This window comes from Emydura macquarii, unplaced genomic scaffold (assembly GCF_026122565.2).
Source record: "Emydura macquarii macquarii isolate MOO-44397 ecotype Brisbane River unplaced genomic scaffold, CSIRO-AGI_Emac_v2 contig_212, whole genome shotgun sequence".
Taxonomy (NCBI): Eukaryota; Metazoa; Chordata; order Testudines; family Chelidae; genus Emydura; species Emydura macquarii.
The window spans coordinates 7,642,670-7,657,476 of NW_027130349.1; the positions used below are offsets into that span (position 1 = coordinate 7,642,670).

A 14,807-nucleotide genomic window follows, 5' to 3' on the forward strand; every position below is an offset into this window, starting at 1 on the left:
AAAGTACATTTCTAGCTTTTATGGTTACAATGAACTCTAAAGGGTCAAATACAAGAAGGCAAATAACAAGAACTCCAATGTATTATTTTTTAAAATCTCATGATTAAGCCAATCTCAATATTTTTGAATACTTGGAGTTGCCAATACTGGAATATAATTATAGTCTTCATGGCCTTAGTATACATTCAGGAATACCAGTAACTGCACAAATGGGTTCCTATTAAAAAAGAATTTTTTAAAAATGCAGTTGTTCTTTGTTCCTACAACTGCAATGAATGAATGCTAAAACAATTTGAACTAACTTCTCATTCTCTGGAGAGTAAAAATCTGGAGAGGTTAGCTTTTATTGCTATAAATGCAAACCTTAATTTTCTAATGGTTTGGGAGGAGGCTAGAAGACATTACTAGTGTTTCTTTAATAGCTATTGTTTGTTCATACCTTCATGAAAAAAAGCAAAGCTGTGCACATAGCTAGTATAGGCACCCAAGAGATCCTTTCACTAGTCCATCCTCCTCACTCCGTTATTCCCAATAGTTGCACTGCTTTTATTTAGCCCCCAATCCTGCCACGTGCTAAGCATGCATTAAACTTTACACAAGTGAGTAATGTCATTGAATTCAATTCATGAAATATGCACATAAGTCTTTACAGAATCAGGGTCTTAACATTTGGAGCAATGCATTTGTATAGCATCCAGCATACTGAACCCCTGATCTGACTGAGATCTCTGGATCCAATTATATTATAGTCATAACTAATGTTTAAAGTGTTTTGAGATCTGTAGATAAGTGGTATCTACATAAACAGATCGTAATGTTTGTTTGGAACCTACAATGGGGGAAGGGTCCTATAAAAATATTGTGACGTAATATAGAGATTATATATCTTAGTATATTAAAATATATGTCAAGAGAAAAAATAAAATAATTAATACAATAATTACCACCAATATAAGGCAAAGAAATGCAAACACAAGCCTCAATTCAGGAAAGCATTACTATTTAGGAAACATGTAAGCATGTTCAGGAACATAAGTGTTCCTGTATCGACACTTTAAAATCTATTGCTTTATGCATCTGATTTCTATTTTTCTTAAATTATGTCACATGAAAGGCCAATGTTTAAGCATAGGATCAGATTGCTACAAATGTAATCTAAAAAACCATGTATTTCTAATTATGTGATCATGTATAAGAAATACTATGTCACAACAGTATTAATGAATCCATCTAACACCAAATATTAATGTCTTCCCCACCATCCTGTTGTCAATATAAAGTTATTCTCCCTGTCAAAACTGTGTTTGACATTTTTTTCCAATATATTTTTATCTGCTTTTAAAACTACAAACTAAGGTTTTATAACTCTGATGTATATTCCGTTAGTAATCCATTATTTTGCACAGTCTATATATGACATAGATCTTGTTTGCAATTCAGCAGAATTGAGGAAACTGGAGTTTTTTACTTCATTTAACATTTTTCTTGCTTTTTACAATCAACAATTTTTTTAATGAATTAGTTTCAATGTTAGATAGAACACAAACCATCACTTTACTGTGTATTTCTACTCTTATAAATGAAACGTCAAGCCTAAGCTCCTACTGAAACAAGAAATTAAACTCACTAACTTACCTTGGAAAAAGAGTACAATTTTAAAAAAAAAACACATTTAAATAACTTCACTCACAGTTCTGCAATAATTTTTCCATTTACCTAACATGCTTATACTCACATCACTTTACAATTTAAAAAAAAAAAATTAAATACAAACTATAAAGCTTCAAGAAATAAAGCAAGGAAAATTTTGGAAACATCATGGGCCAAATCTTCAAGTGGCATAAATCTGACTCATGGAAGTCAGGATGGTAGAAATCTGAGCGTACTAGAGTAAGCAGAACAGCGATTAGAGACAAAAGTCAATGGAGCAACAGGATTTACACCAGCGGCATGTTAATTGCCGTGATAGAGAAAGGCTGATATCAAGTAAAGCAGTGGGGGAATCCATTGTCCCAGCTTCGTGCTGTTTTTTGACATAAAGACATAGTAGAATGAAAACATTAAATTCTATTACTTGTGATCTAAATTAAAATATGCACAAAATTCACCAGAAGGGAAAAGCTAGCATTGTAAGCCCCTCTATCAGTGAGAACCCAAAAACATGCCAGAGGAAGAGTTTTGAAATGAATGGGTATCTGATCATTGAGTGAAGTTCTGAAATGTTTTGTCCTTTCTCCAAGCCACACTGATCCTCCATTTCTACCTTTGCTACTCCAGAAAGGACTAAGAGGAAGAAATTTTTTTTAAAAATTTACCATCAACAAGCTTGTCACCAAAAAATAAAAAGTCCTGTTATCAGGCTAACAAACAATGAAATTTTTCTATTAGCATCCCATCATGCTTCAACACCAACCCTAGTCATTTTTACATAACTCCTCATCATGCTGTAAAGTTTTCATTTGTAATACACATAATGTTCTCTTGTCTAAAACTTTCTTACATTACATGACATATTTTCCAAAACAAATTGATAAATAAAAGTGTTCAGAATGAACAAATGAGCTTGACATTCAATTTTTAGAGATTCCATCAGTATGTCTCAGCTGGTAGTAATCAGATCTGCAGAGGTCATGGCTTGAGACCCACATCAAGACATCATCATGCGAAAGGCAACTTTCTTCGAACTGTGCTTAGAGCTGGCCCTGTCCCTGAAGCACATGAATACACGCTTGAGACAAGCAATGATGGTGGAGAAGAGAATCGCCATTGCTCTGTGGAAGCTGGCAACCCCCGACTGTTACCAGTCGGTTGGGAATCAATTCGGAGTCGGTAAATCTACAGTGGGCACTGCTGTGTATCAAGTGTGCAGTGCCATAAATAGACTTCTGCTATGAAGGCTAGTGACTTTGGGAAATGTGCAGAATATAGTGGAGGGGTTTGCCACGATGGGGTTCCCAAACTGCAGGGGGGGGGAAGCACATCCCTATCTTAGCGCCTGCCCACCTACCAACCGAGTACATAAACTGCAAGGGGTACTTTTCCATGGTCCTGCAGGGGCTTGTGGACCACAGGGGTTGTTTCACTGACATCTTTGTGTGGTGGTCTGGGAAGGTGCATGACACATGCGTATTTCATAATTGGGGGCTATTCTCTAAGATGCAGGCGGGCACTTTCTTCCCTGACTAAAAACCTCACATCGGGGGTGTGGAAATGCCAATAGTGATCCTGGGGGATCCTGCTTACTCCTTGCTCCCTTGGCTAATGAAGCCGAACACCAACCAGCAACAAGGAGTATTTTAATAAAAAGTTAAGCAGTTGCAGAATGGTTGTAGAATGTGCCTTTGGGCGTTTAAAGGGTAGATGGAGGCATCTCCTCACTAGGCTGGGTGAGAAGTACCTCCCTTCTGTGATATCTGCTTGCTGTGTTCTTCACGTGTGTGAAGCAAAGGGTGAGAGGTTCCCCCAGGGTTGGGCTGTGGAGGCAGAAAGACTGGCCCCCACTTATGAGCAGCCAGATGCCAGCACAACACTGAGACCTAATCACGGAGCGCTTTGCGTTAGGGAAGCTTTGAAAACCAGGTTGTGCAATGAGATGCAGGACTGATTTCTGTTCCTGTATGTTGTTTGCTTTTGGTGAACCCCCACCCTCCCCGCTTTCGATATCTGTGCCCACCAAATCCCTCCTGGGCAAGATATGATTTAATAAAGAAACGTGTTGAAATGATGCAAAACTTTAATTCTTAACATTCAAGTCATAGGGGAAGGAGAAGAGTGTTCATTCATTGTCTCAAGGAGTAGGGTGGTAGCTTGCTGGACAGCTGTTAGGGTGGCCGCTGCTGCTTTCTGCTCGCCTCCCCACATACTGCAGCCTGGACAATCTCCTCTGAGACCTCTTGCGGGCAGGGGAGGGGAAGGGTGGCAAAGCCCTCGGTTGAGGAGCATTATGGAGGGGCTGCAGCGAGACTCTGTCCTGCCTCCACTCCTCCTGAAGCTCCACAAGCCGCCGGAGCATCTCTGCCTGGTCCTGCATGATCCGCAGTATTTCCTGCGTGGTACTGCGATCATGCTCCATCATTTCTCAGCGACATTCCCTGTCCATGTCCATATTCTGGGACAAGGTCAGCCTCCACACTCTTTGCTCTGTCTCTGCAGCAGCTGAGGCACTCATGAGCTCACCAAACACGTCATCTCTTGGGGTTCCCCCCCCCTTTCTAATCTAAGCTAGTCTTTCCACAGCATTTCTTGAGGGTCGGTCCAATGCCGAGGTGTTTACAGAATGAAAGAAAAATAACAAGGTAGCCACTGTTAGCATAGTGAAGAAAGTGATACAACTGTAACAATGTAGACAATAATCCCCATGCAGTACACAGGGCAAACACAGAGCCTCATTCCATTCCTGATGTCCCAGACGGGTCTGCTCGCTGTGCCATCACAGAGAGAATCAGAGGACAGTGTGGTGGTGGGGGGCGGGGAGCTCTACTTGTATTTTAAACCCTTACAGAGACGAACTGTGGAGAGCGTGTGGAGGAGGGGGAGGGTTATGCTTAAAAAACACAGATTTGCTGGACACAGTGGGGTACCAGCAGTGTTCCGCCACGATGCAGGGTCCCTTGAGATGATAAATGTAGCATTTCTCATCACATAAATCAACTGTTCCTTGGCTAATCCTACAGTACAGTCACCAAAACGCCTGAAATCCCCTTCATGCGCCGCCGCCCCCCCCCCCCCAAAATGTAAAAGGACACAAATGCGAAGAAGAAGAAAAAAAAAAACAACTCACCAGATGTGCCTTCCCCGGGATCATTAGTGCTGTCCTGTGTACTGCTGGACTGCTTGGGGGTCAGGAATATGTCCTGACTTTCTGGGAGAAAGGACACCCCACTCTCATGCACCCTGCTCTCCTCAGCCTCCTCCTCGTCCACAGAGTCCTCATCATTGTCCATGGACTGTGACCTAGCGGAGGTATCAATGCTGCGGGGCGGCACTGTGGTGGGATCACCATCGAGAATTGCTTGTACCTCATCATAGAAGCGGCAGTTTTGGGCGAGGAGCCAGAACGGCTGTTAGCTCCCTTGGCTTTCTGATACGACTGATGTAGCTCCTTGATCTTCACGCGGCACTGCTGAGCGTCCCTCGTCTCCCTTCTCCAGCATGCCCTAGGATATCTTCCCATAAATGTCCAGCTTCCTTTTGCTGGCTCTGAGCTGAGTCAGAACGGACTCCTCGCCCCATAGCCCGATGAGATCTAAGACCTCTGGTCAACTCCATGCTGGAGCGCGTTTGGGCTTTGCTGTAGCCATGCGGAGAACAGTGACAAAGCTCTCTCCATGCTGGCAGCACAGGAAATGAAAATTCAAATCTTCCTGGGGCTTGAGGGAAGGGGACTTTTCCTGGTAGCGCAACCACTGAGCAGCACAGCGCGACTGTCCAGAGCGGTCAAAACATGGCTTTCTGGGATACAATCCAGAAGTCAATAAATTCGATTTAAGTGACGTCGTGTCTATACTGACACTAAATCGATTTAACAAATTCAATTTAGGTGCTACGCCACTTGCAGAAGTGGTCTTATTAAGTCGTTTTTCCAGGCACCTTAATTTGAATTAACAGTGGTGCCAGCGTAGACGCGGGTGTAAGTAGGTCGATGTAAGTGACTTTAAGTTGACCTAAATCGCCAGTGTAGACCAGGCCTCAGTACTTACTGCAGGATGTTCAGCTACCTAGAATATCCAAGGTGCTATGTGAAACCAGCTTCTAGCTCTTTAAAATTTCTCAGCTGCAGTTTGATTTTTACACACACACACACACACACACACACACACACACACACACACACACACACACACCATTGAGTCCTTCACCAAGGGACTCGAGAGACCAAATATTTCTCTATGATAATGAGCTGTATGTACAAGATTCATGCTACCATATATTTTGGAATATTTCAGAAGGTTTGCATTCAATCAGTTATCTATAGCTACACATTGTACACTTGTCATTGTTACTTACTATTGTTCAGGCTCACCTTTGTATGGTATTCTAAAGCATCCCGTTCACCTTGGTTGAACACACTACACTTTCTTTTACGTTTCTGCAGAGAACAAAATGCAAATTATGAAAAATATAGAAGCTGTGCTACTACCTGGCAAAAATGTACCAGAGAAACATATATACTCCTTTATAGCTTGTAACAATTTGCCTTAACCTTCTTTTATTATGAATTTAAGTCCTTTATCATAGTCATCTAGTGTTGGTGCCACAGTCATTTTAAAATATCTAGGCTGTTACATGTTCTTACAGCATATGTTTGCCAGTGCTATCCAATGATACCTATGTCACTTCACAGCTCAGATTAACTGTAATCTTCACTGCATAGTTTCTCTGTCTCCCTTGGGATAATGCTATGAAATATCTGTTCAGTTGCCAAGCCCAGGCTATTGGCAACAAGAAAGTGTCACCTAACTCCAGACAGTTACAATTATTGGTTTAACCCATACCTCATCTACACAAGATTTAAAGGGAACAGAAGCACCTCATATATCCGTAAATCAATAAACCCTAAACGCAGCACACCAGTAAAATTGTCATGAAAACTTTAAAGCCCAGTCACCAAATATATTTACAAACCCTTACCATGTTAAATTTAATAAACAAAACCCCTTAAAAACTACTTAATCATTCTAGGCAAATAGACTCTTTGCAAGACTGTATTTAAAGAAAATTTAAATATAGTCCTGCACTGTAACAAAATATTTGCAACTAAAGTAAAACAAAGAGTTGGGTTTTTTTGGACAGTGAATAAATGAAGTGCCATAACAATTGGCACAGACCAGGGATCCATCATTTTGCCCATCTTCATTATATTTTCAATAATACAGTATGAAGAGACTATTTAATATACACATATACACTTACTCTAGTGGACATACTGCATATCCAGGTTCACTCATAAGAGATTAACAGGTTCAATATAGAATAGTAAACATGCCAACAAATGCTGTAAAAGGTGTAGTAGGATCAGAAAACCAATTATATAAATAAAAGGTGCTTTCTTAACAGCATATCTGCACCAGAAGCATTTTCAGAGGTATAGCTGTTTCTTTTATTAACAATGAGTTTTTATTAATTTTAATCATTAATGAGCTGCATTCTTTTAAGGCTTACATACCAACAAAATTGTGAAGTTTCATTTGCAGCTTTGTTACTAATGATTAGGCATTAGCAAAAAAACAAAACACCCCAACAACTTGACTTTCAGATCTGAGACTGAGTTTATAAAAAATAGTTTTAAAAAAAATAGACACCAGTTATCTATAAATAGAGCAAATTTAACCCAGAAGTCATTCAGAGTCAAATATGGAGTCTTATGATTATGTAAAAATTAACTTTTTTCAGAATACAATTGCTGTAAGGTTACCTAAGCATCTGGAGTTCCATTATCATTTTTCTTCTCAGTCTTTCATTCCTAACATTGCTCTTCTGGGCTGAAATTGTTCATGCTGGATTTCGGACAAAGTACTCTTTTTAAAAAGTTTGAATAGAAATCACTCAGCCTTTTTAAAAATATTGTTTAGGGAAAAAAATAATAGCGGTGCAGATCAACAGATATCAACACAGCTCTATTGAAAGCAGTGAATGTACACCATCTAATGAGCCAGCCAAAGATTTATTTTTGAGCTGAGTAATTTTTTTTTTTTTTGGGTGGGGGGGGGGGGAGAAATGAACAAAATAATTCAAAAACAGAACACAAAAATTCCAATGTTTGTATGTAGCTAGTTCTCCCTTAGGAAGTTTGATTTTTATGTTTTCTAAAATAAGCAATTAAGAAGTAATTTCTAAGATTGCTGAGTAGGCATCTGTTAAGCAGATTTTCAGAGGGGATGAGCATTCACACTGAAGTCAGCTCAGCACTTCTGAAAAAAAAAAAAACAGACCATAAATGTTTAGCAGATGCATGCTAAATGATACAGGACCAATGGCTTGAAAATAGGATCATGAGTTACAAAGCCCTAGCATCATCTTGTTAAGGAGTATGAGTATCGAGCAAAGGTTTCGGTTTCACAGTTTTTATGTGCAGAATGTGAAAAAGGTCTGATATCTGCTGTGGATATGCTTCTCCTACCCCTCCCCCAACTCTTTGTGCTTTAAATTATTTCAGGAAGTACAAGATGATTTGCAAGAAATTAATCTGGTAGACTGTTCAAATGTGTAGCTATTTTATTCATGGCCATTTTTTTCTGTAGACCATACCTTCCTAGCACTGGCAACGGAAGCCCCATCATTGCTCTTGGCTCCTTTGTGCTGCTCTGTTCCATTGCCACTGTCCTTCCCCTCCCTGGTATCAGCCTCAGAGCTTCCTTGCTGTGGCTTCTGTTGGGGAGCTGCAACTATATGGGGCTTAAAAACATGAAAGAACTCTTCCCGAAACACATATTTTTTCTTTAGAGTTGCACCCGCTCTCTCTACCGCAGCCCCAGGCTGGGAAGCAGGAGTATCTCCAGTAGAGTAAGTAGTATCAAAAGTGGAAGGAGCAACAAAATCCTCCGTAGAAGGAGTAGAAGAAACAGGAGCAACACAAGAAGCCGAGGGAGCAGGATATTGGCAGGAGGGGCAAAGCTGGTAGCCAGCCTTATTGATGAAGGAAAGATGATCCAGTAGCCACCCAGCTGACAGCTGATGCACCACAGACATTACACTCCCTCCTCTTCAAGAAAGACAATCTCTGAGAAATTGGAACTGAAATTCATAGTCGCTTTCCAGTTTAGATTTTTCCTATAATTAATAAAAAAAAGTAGACTCTATAGAATTATTATAGGTTATTAAAACAGTGCCCAAAGTGTGCTAGGCATTTCAAATATACAATCAAACAATCCGTTGCTGACCGTCTCCATGCACTGTTAACTCTGCAGAAACTCCAATCTTTAACTTCCCTCTCCATAATACTTCTTAGTGTATATTTATTTCACAAGTGTCTCTATAATAGGCATTTATTCTGTATATTAGAATATGCCACCATTTCCCACTCCATGATTATTCCTCTGGCAGCTTTGACAGCATTTGGGGCTTGTGCTAGGCAACCCAGGACACAAGAACACGGGTTGCAGGGGCAAGTCTCCCTGTGAAGTTAATGTTCCACAGAGTCAGCCACAGCTCCTCAGAGGTGCTGGAACGAGGGGTGCTGCTGCACCCCCTGGCTTGAAGTGCTTTCCATCAGATACGGGACTCACCATTTGGTTCAAAGGCTCTCAGCACCCCCACTATAAAACCTGTTCCAGCCCCACTGCCCAAACAGTTTAGCCAGACTGCTGCAACTTTCTGGGTGGGAAGGGAAGGGGGCTGATCCTGCACCTCAGGCCTCCAATGAGCGGGCTGGGCTTGCCCTGAGCTGCAGCGCCCACCTCGACGGAAACCCAGATTCTGTCCCGCTTGTTGATATGACCGTGGCCCTCCAACCAGCCCCATTCGCCTCCCCCCACCCTTCCCAGCCCCTGCGTGTCGGGATCCGGGGGGAGGGGGGCCGTGAAAAAAACAGCGCGCGACGCCGGCGTCAGGGGACAGCCACAAGGCTTGCAGTCCGGCACTACCGCGCAGGCGCAGTCCGTCCGTCAGTGTGACGACATCACGGCAGCACCGCGAGGCGGCGACACTACAGAGCATGCGCGGCCGGGGGCCCGTCACTGTCGTCACAATCACGCTGTGCCCGGAGGCCGCGAGGCGGACAGGGACTAGCCCCAGCGACGGCAGCGCCTCTGGGGTGAGAGCGAGGCAGCCAACTACACCCCCTCCCCCCACCGCTCTAATCCCAATGAAGCCCCACGTGGCCCTCCTACTAGCCCCCTCAGACCTCATTCTCGGATACTGACACGAGACTGTCAGGTTGTGCGAGGAGAAGCTTCACTCACCGGAGAGATTAGAGCCCACACTGAGCGCAGCCATCTTGTTGTACGGACACACACGCGCGCAGCGGCCGCCCCGTTACCTAACTTCCGGTGAACAGCGTCCACTACGAGGGTACTGTTTTAAAGGCCGTAACTACTCAAACAAATACCTCCCCGCACGAGAACGGAAGTGAAGTCATCACTTTCCAATCGCCCCGCGCGAGGGGCCGTCTCCCCCTGCTCGTCGCCTGACGCAAGACGTTCGACCGTGCGCATTGGTTACAGGAGTCGGACGCTAGACGCACGCACGGCGCCGATGACGCAGGACGTTGTTGCGGCGGGTGGATTTGAAATCGGAACGGGGCGGACACGGCGGGAAGGAAAAAGCCGCTGCCTGCGGCGGTTGTACCAACGGCGACAACGGTGAGTGTGGGGGGAGGGCAGCCCGCCAACGGCTGTGGAAGGAGGAGCCCATAGATTGCTGGGGCAGAGCGGCCCGGATCCCCGGCGGGCGGGGCGGTTTGGCCGGGGCGCCCGCGCCGGAGCTCACTCCACGGACCCCCGCTCTGCTCCCTGGAGCGCTCTGAAGGCGCCGACTGCCAGGCTGTAGCGCCTTCTGCCCTGCGGCTGCTCCCGCTCCTCCAGACCCCGTCTGCCTGCCGGGGAAGGAGGCAGGGGCGAGTGTCGCGCGCGTAGCCCCCCCCCCCGCACCCGGCCCACTTCTGGCTAGCGACGTCGCTCGCTAGTCCCCCAAGTCGCCGCTCTATTCTCCCCCTCCCCCAGGGCTGGCCTTGTTCGCGGGCGGGGGGCGATCCGGGTGCCTGGGCCGTGCAGCTGGCCGCTGTCTCACCGCAAGGCGCACCTGCTGCAGCAGCAGAGAGGTAGCGCAGGGAAAAGGGCTCTTGTCAGGCGAGGGGGAAGGGGAAGGCGCGGGTGCTGGAGTGCCCTGTAGTTTTAAGCTGTGCAGCTGACGCCTCTTAAAACTATAGGTTGCTTTGCCTAGGCCGGGATTTTAACGCTGGCTTAGCTAAGATGTTTTGGTCTCTGAGAAGCCTGTTATGCTTTTGATTTATGTGTAACCATTTTTGTCTTGATTGTTCTTGCTTAGTATCTCTTTATTAATAAACTTATTCTCCGTTTTACTGGAAGTTCATCTCAGTACAATGTATTCAAGTGGAATGTGTGCTCTCAGTTGAGCCAACAGGCTGATGTGTGCATCCTCTCTTTGGAGAAGGCAGACTTGGTAATTTCTGGAAGTGTCCAGTGATAGGGGCTGGATATTGCAAGGGAATGCTCTTCAAGGGGGCTTGAAGGTTGGGATACATCTAATGTTAATCTCAAAGGCAAGGATAGGACTGGCAGAGTCCTGAGGTGGGTGCCTGAGTTGTTGAAAGGGTGGTGTTGCAGGGGAATTGATACTTCCCTGCCTCCCATGCTATAGTTGGGTAACAAGGTCATCCACAGTCCTGGGTGCCCTGAGAAAGTGTCATGCTAGCTGTGATGACTACATCAATAAGGTCACCCACCTACTCTCCACCACCTCCTCCTTTTAAGAAGATCCACATTATACTCCATGAGAAACTATAATCTCATTCCCTCACAAACCCACCCAGGAAATTTCTACATCTTTTCCAAGATCCACAAACGAGGTAACTCAGGCAGACCCATTATATGGGTGTGGTATTTGTACTAAAGGAATATGAGTTCAGAACACATCTTCAATCTCACAAAGGGAAAGTTTGTTTCCAGGATTCAGTGGGTTTTCTCCAGAAACTCTGCAACTTTAACAACTTTCCTCATAACACTATATTTACCACTATGGATCTCACCTCCATGTATACCAACATCCCTCATCATGACGGCATCACTGCCTGCCTCAAATATCTAAAAGACAGTGGGCAACACTCAGATATCCATCCAAAACACATAGCAAAACTCATCCATTTCATTCTTCCCCATAACAACTTTACACTAATAACTTTGTCTAAATCCTGGGAACAGCCATGGGCGCTAGGATATTTTCCCCACTGTCATCTTCTTCCCTGGGCGTGGCCCATGAAGAATTTCTGGAAAAATGTACCTGAAATACATCAATGATGTTATCATCTGGACAGATGACTTAAACTCCCTCATGGATTTGCACAATAACTTCAATCACCACTACCCATACATTAAACTGTCCTACACCCCTATCCATACAACATTCCTATACCAGCATAAACTTCCTGGACACCACAATTAGCTCTATCAATGGAACCCTACAGATAATTTAACTTTACTTCACATATCCAGTAGCCTTCTCAAACATGTCAAAAAATCTTATCTACAGCCTAGCACTCAAATACTATAGAAATATGCTCAGAGGGAAAAAAAACTGGGATACGCACCTTCACACAATTAAGACTGCCTTCTCCAAACGGACACTCCATCAGAAAAGTAGATCGCATCATGAAATGGGTTATCCACATATCCTGAGAGACTATAGGGAAAAAAAATACTAACTGCACACGCCTAGTTGTCACTCACCAGCCCACACTGGAACACACATGAAGTATCATCAAACAACTATAACCCATACTTGACGGGGACCACATCCTAAAAGAAATCTTTCCTGAACGCCCTCTTCTGGTTTTCAAACAACTCCTGGAATCTTGCTATGTTCATGAGAAGCAAGCTCCCCACAGACCAGGCTGCAGCAAGTCAAAGCAGCAACCGGCCCCAGACCCTGCCAGAACAACAGATGCAAAACCTGCAGACACATCTCCACTACTACAATGATCAATCACCCTTCTTCCCCATAATGCATCTGTCAAAATCTGTGTCCTACAGATGCCTATTTCAATGTGTAGTGTACCTCATCCATTGCATCAAATGCCCCAACAACAACTACGTGTTGAAACCAGGCAATCACTATGCTCTCAAATGAACTCGGACAGAAAAATAAGACAAAAATTTCCTATAACCCATGAGTGGACCTTTTTCACAAAATGATAACTCCATATCTGACCTCCCAGTCCTCGACCTTCGAGGAAACCTGCCAAACATCTTCAAAAGATAAGCCTGGGAACTGAAGTCATGTATTCAATGGACAGGGTGTTATGTTTCATTACAACAATCTGTAAACCACTAATCCTCTTTTGACCTATGTCTGCAGAAGTGTTAACGGTCCCCTTCATTTTGAATGGTCTCTTGCAACATATGTCAATTCATGCTAAACAATCTGTTCCACCTTCTGTTTCACTGTGATACTCAGATTTATTTTTCCTGGACCTGAAGAAGAACTCTGGGTAGCTCAAAAGCTTGTCTCTTTCACCAACAGAAGTTGATCCAATAAAAAGATAATACCTCATCTCCCTTGTTATAAATACATAAATCCTGTTATGAATACATCTTTTCCCTAGTCTAGTTATGGCTTAGTGAAAAAGAGTATCTTCAATACATATTCAAATCCTATTTTAGAGCAGGTTTCCACTTTTTCCACCCTCCTCTCCCCAGGATTTCTCTCAACCAGCTGACGTAAAAAAAACCATTTTTCTTGTCCCCACATGTTCAGTCTGAAAAAAGGTATGTCTATTCCCAATGCAAATTAAAACAAGTCTAGACCCCTGCTAGATCTAGTTACTAGGAGATTTGTTTGTGACAAACTCAAACCCACAGGAATATAGTGGGGGAAAAAATAAGAATTTATTGTGGGAATAACACAACAATAGGAATATGGGTGCTTGGTGGTTAACAGGGAACAGGTGTGAAACCTAGTCCCTTACTGTAAAACAAAATCTTGGCCACAGGGTAAAGTCTCTACATCACCATTTTGGTCTTCTCCTATATAGGATGTTGAACTTGAACACTGGATGAAGACGATCCAGACAGGAACCAGGACACAGCTGAACCAGGAAACTGCAACGGTAAATATTTCTTTGCTCTTCACAGGGACAGCGGACATGGATGTGGCAGTCTGTTCTTTCAAAGGGCTTCCGCACACTGCAGTATGGCAGACAACCCAGAGGTGGGGCAGTTTCCCAGCTTTTATAGTCCTAGCACAGCCAATCAGCTGGCTCCCTTTTCCTGCCTCTGCACATGGCCCTACACTGTGTGCACCCAGCACACTTGAGCCTTTTGCACTTGGTGTTAAATCTTTGCATCTGTCCCTATGAGTTGCACATGACACTAATACCATAACTGTTCAGTCATAAACATCTCAAAACATAAACATGTTACTGTTACCATTCTCAGAGGGAGGTCCTTAGAGGGAAATTTTTTTTTTAGATTTCCAGAACTCTACACACAAGGATTCTAACATGAAGTAGCGAGTACACCTTTTTTTGCCCCCAGTGACACCGATGGAGTGTCTAGTAAAGGCAGATGTGCAAGTTCTGCTTATCTAGCCTAAGATTTAAGGTTTGTGAACACATGCTACAGCTAACACTGGTAGGTAATGCTCTACCACCTAAACTTTAATGTCAGTTTACAATGCATCAAAGGTATTGTGCCTTGTCTAGACTAGGAACAAAGTTGGTATTTCAGTCAAGTTGGCTCAATTGAGCTAGTTTTATTCAACTGAAAATCCCACTTGATACCAGTGTAGGCACAGTTGAACACTTTCCATTTGGTTATAGCACCTGTTTTCTAGTCTAGACAGGGCCATAGATAATACTTGTTAGCTTACATATGACAATGTTACACCTTAAATCCTAGTCTACACAAGGCCACAGATACCACCCTCGGAACTGGCAGCCTGAGAAGAGACTTCCATACACTACCCTTTTTTTGATGCTGTCAAACCATCTCTGCAGAGCAGACAGGCAAGTTGGGAGTCCTGTCACGTTTAGAGATGGAATGGAGAAAATGATGGAGCATCAGCTCCAATGGGTGTATAAAATGAGCTAGATAGTTCGGAACATGAGCTGGATGTTTCTTTTCAAATGATTTTCA

The 14,807-nt window shown here is 43.6% G+C and overlaps 1 protein-coding gene and 1 long non-coding RNA gene across 6 annotated transcripts in view; one reads left to right on the plus strand and one right to left on the minus strand.

Annotated features, from left to right (window-relative positions):
- The window catches only part of METTL4 (methyltransferase 4, N6-adenosine), a 33,021-nt gene extending 23,064 nt beyond the window's left edge, over positions 1–9,957 (minus strand). For 4 of the 5 annotated variants that reach the window (XM_067547071.1, XM_067547063.1, XM_067547045.1 and 1 more), the window contains exons 1-3: positions 9,900–9,957; positions 8,248–8,769; positions 6,023–6,088 (exon numbers count right to left, since the gene is read on the minus strand). In XM_067547071.1, the coding sequence (XP_067403172.1) occupies positions 6,023–6,088; positions 8,248–8,688 (507 nt within the window). In that variant the 5' untranslated portion in view covers positions 8,689–8,769; positions 9,900–9,957. Of the gene's footprint in view, positions 1–6,022; positions 6,089–8,247; positions 8,770–9,224; positions 9,342–9,899 lie in introns of those variants that run through there. The other variant, XM_067547055.1, reaches the window with a different exon arrangement.
- Positions 9,690–14,677, plus strand: LOC137152474 (uncharacterized). The gene is made up of 3 exons (XR_010919527.1): positions 9,690–10,298; positions 13,706–13,780; positions 14,571–14,677. It is a non-coding gene; the product is annotated as an uncharacterized lncRNA (long non-coding RNA).
- The last annotated feature ends 130 nt before the right edge of the window (positions 14,678–14,807 follow it).